This window comes from Nanorana parkeri, unplaced genomic scaffold, assembly GCF_000935625.1.
Source record: "Nanorana parkeri isolate BGI_ZX_2015 unplaced genomic scaffold, ASM93562v1 scaffold255, whole genome shotgun sequence".
In the NCBI taxonomy this organism is placed as follows: Eukaryota; Metazoa; Chordata; class Amphibia; order Anura; family Dicroglossidae; genus Nanorana; species Nanorana parkeri.
This window is the reverse complement of record NW_017306523.1, coordinates 181,099-181,693: the sequence shown is the minus strand read 5'-3', so window position 1 is coordinate 181,693 and position 595 is coordinate 181,099. Positions and strand designations below refer to the sequence as shown.

At 56.8% G+C, this 595-nt stretch overlaps 1 protein-coding gene across 1 annotated transcript in view; it reads right to left on the bottom strand.

Moving 5' to 3' along the window:
* Positions 1-589, bottom strand: part of IMPA2 (inositol monophosphatase 2) — a 27,466-nt gene extending 26,877 nt beyond the window's left edge. Inside the window, exon 1 of the mRNA XM_018556831.1 lies at positions 158-589. Coding sequence (XP_018412333.1) covers positions 158-355 — 198 coding nt within the window. The 5' untranslated portion in view covers positions 356-589. The remainder of the gene's footprint in view (positions 1-157) is intronic.
* Positions 590-595: the final 6 nt, after the last annotated feature.

The window sequence follows — 595 nt, the reverse complement described above, 5'->3', positions numbered from 1 at the left end:
TTTGTTTGTAAAAGGAAAACAGGGGTGGGGGGGGGGGGGGGGGTCCTATTTTTCAGCCACCTTAATATGTCATTGAAGCCCTCCTCCATGAGCTCTATGTGATGATGATGATGATACTACTCTTTATGATCACTAAGGCCCCGGGGGGTAGTCTCACCTGGCCGGCTCTCAGGGCTAGCTGCACAGCGGTGTCCATGCACTCCCTCCATTGGTCCTCATCGGCAGCCTGTCCCTGGCAGCAGTGCTCCTGTAGCCGGTCTCCTGCCGTCTCCTTCTCAGCCTGTAATACATCATGGAGTCTGCGCTCATCTCCGGCCACTGTGTGCTGCCTGCCAGCTCCTTCACACGGCTTCATGTCTGCCCAGCTGTGCGAGGATCTCTAATGGCAGCCCCGATCGGGATGGTAGAAGTGTGCCTAGGTGTCCTCCGGAAGGGGGGTATCCACCTGCCCGTGATGGTATGAGCTGTGAGTGCCAGCAGACATACAGCTATGTATGCAGAGGATGCGACGGACTGACAAGACTCTCTCCTCCCCCCTACCCCACGTCCTCCGTTTATTCTCAGCAGCACCCTCTGTCTCTCACGCTCACTGCTT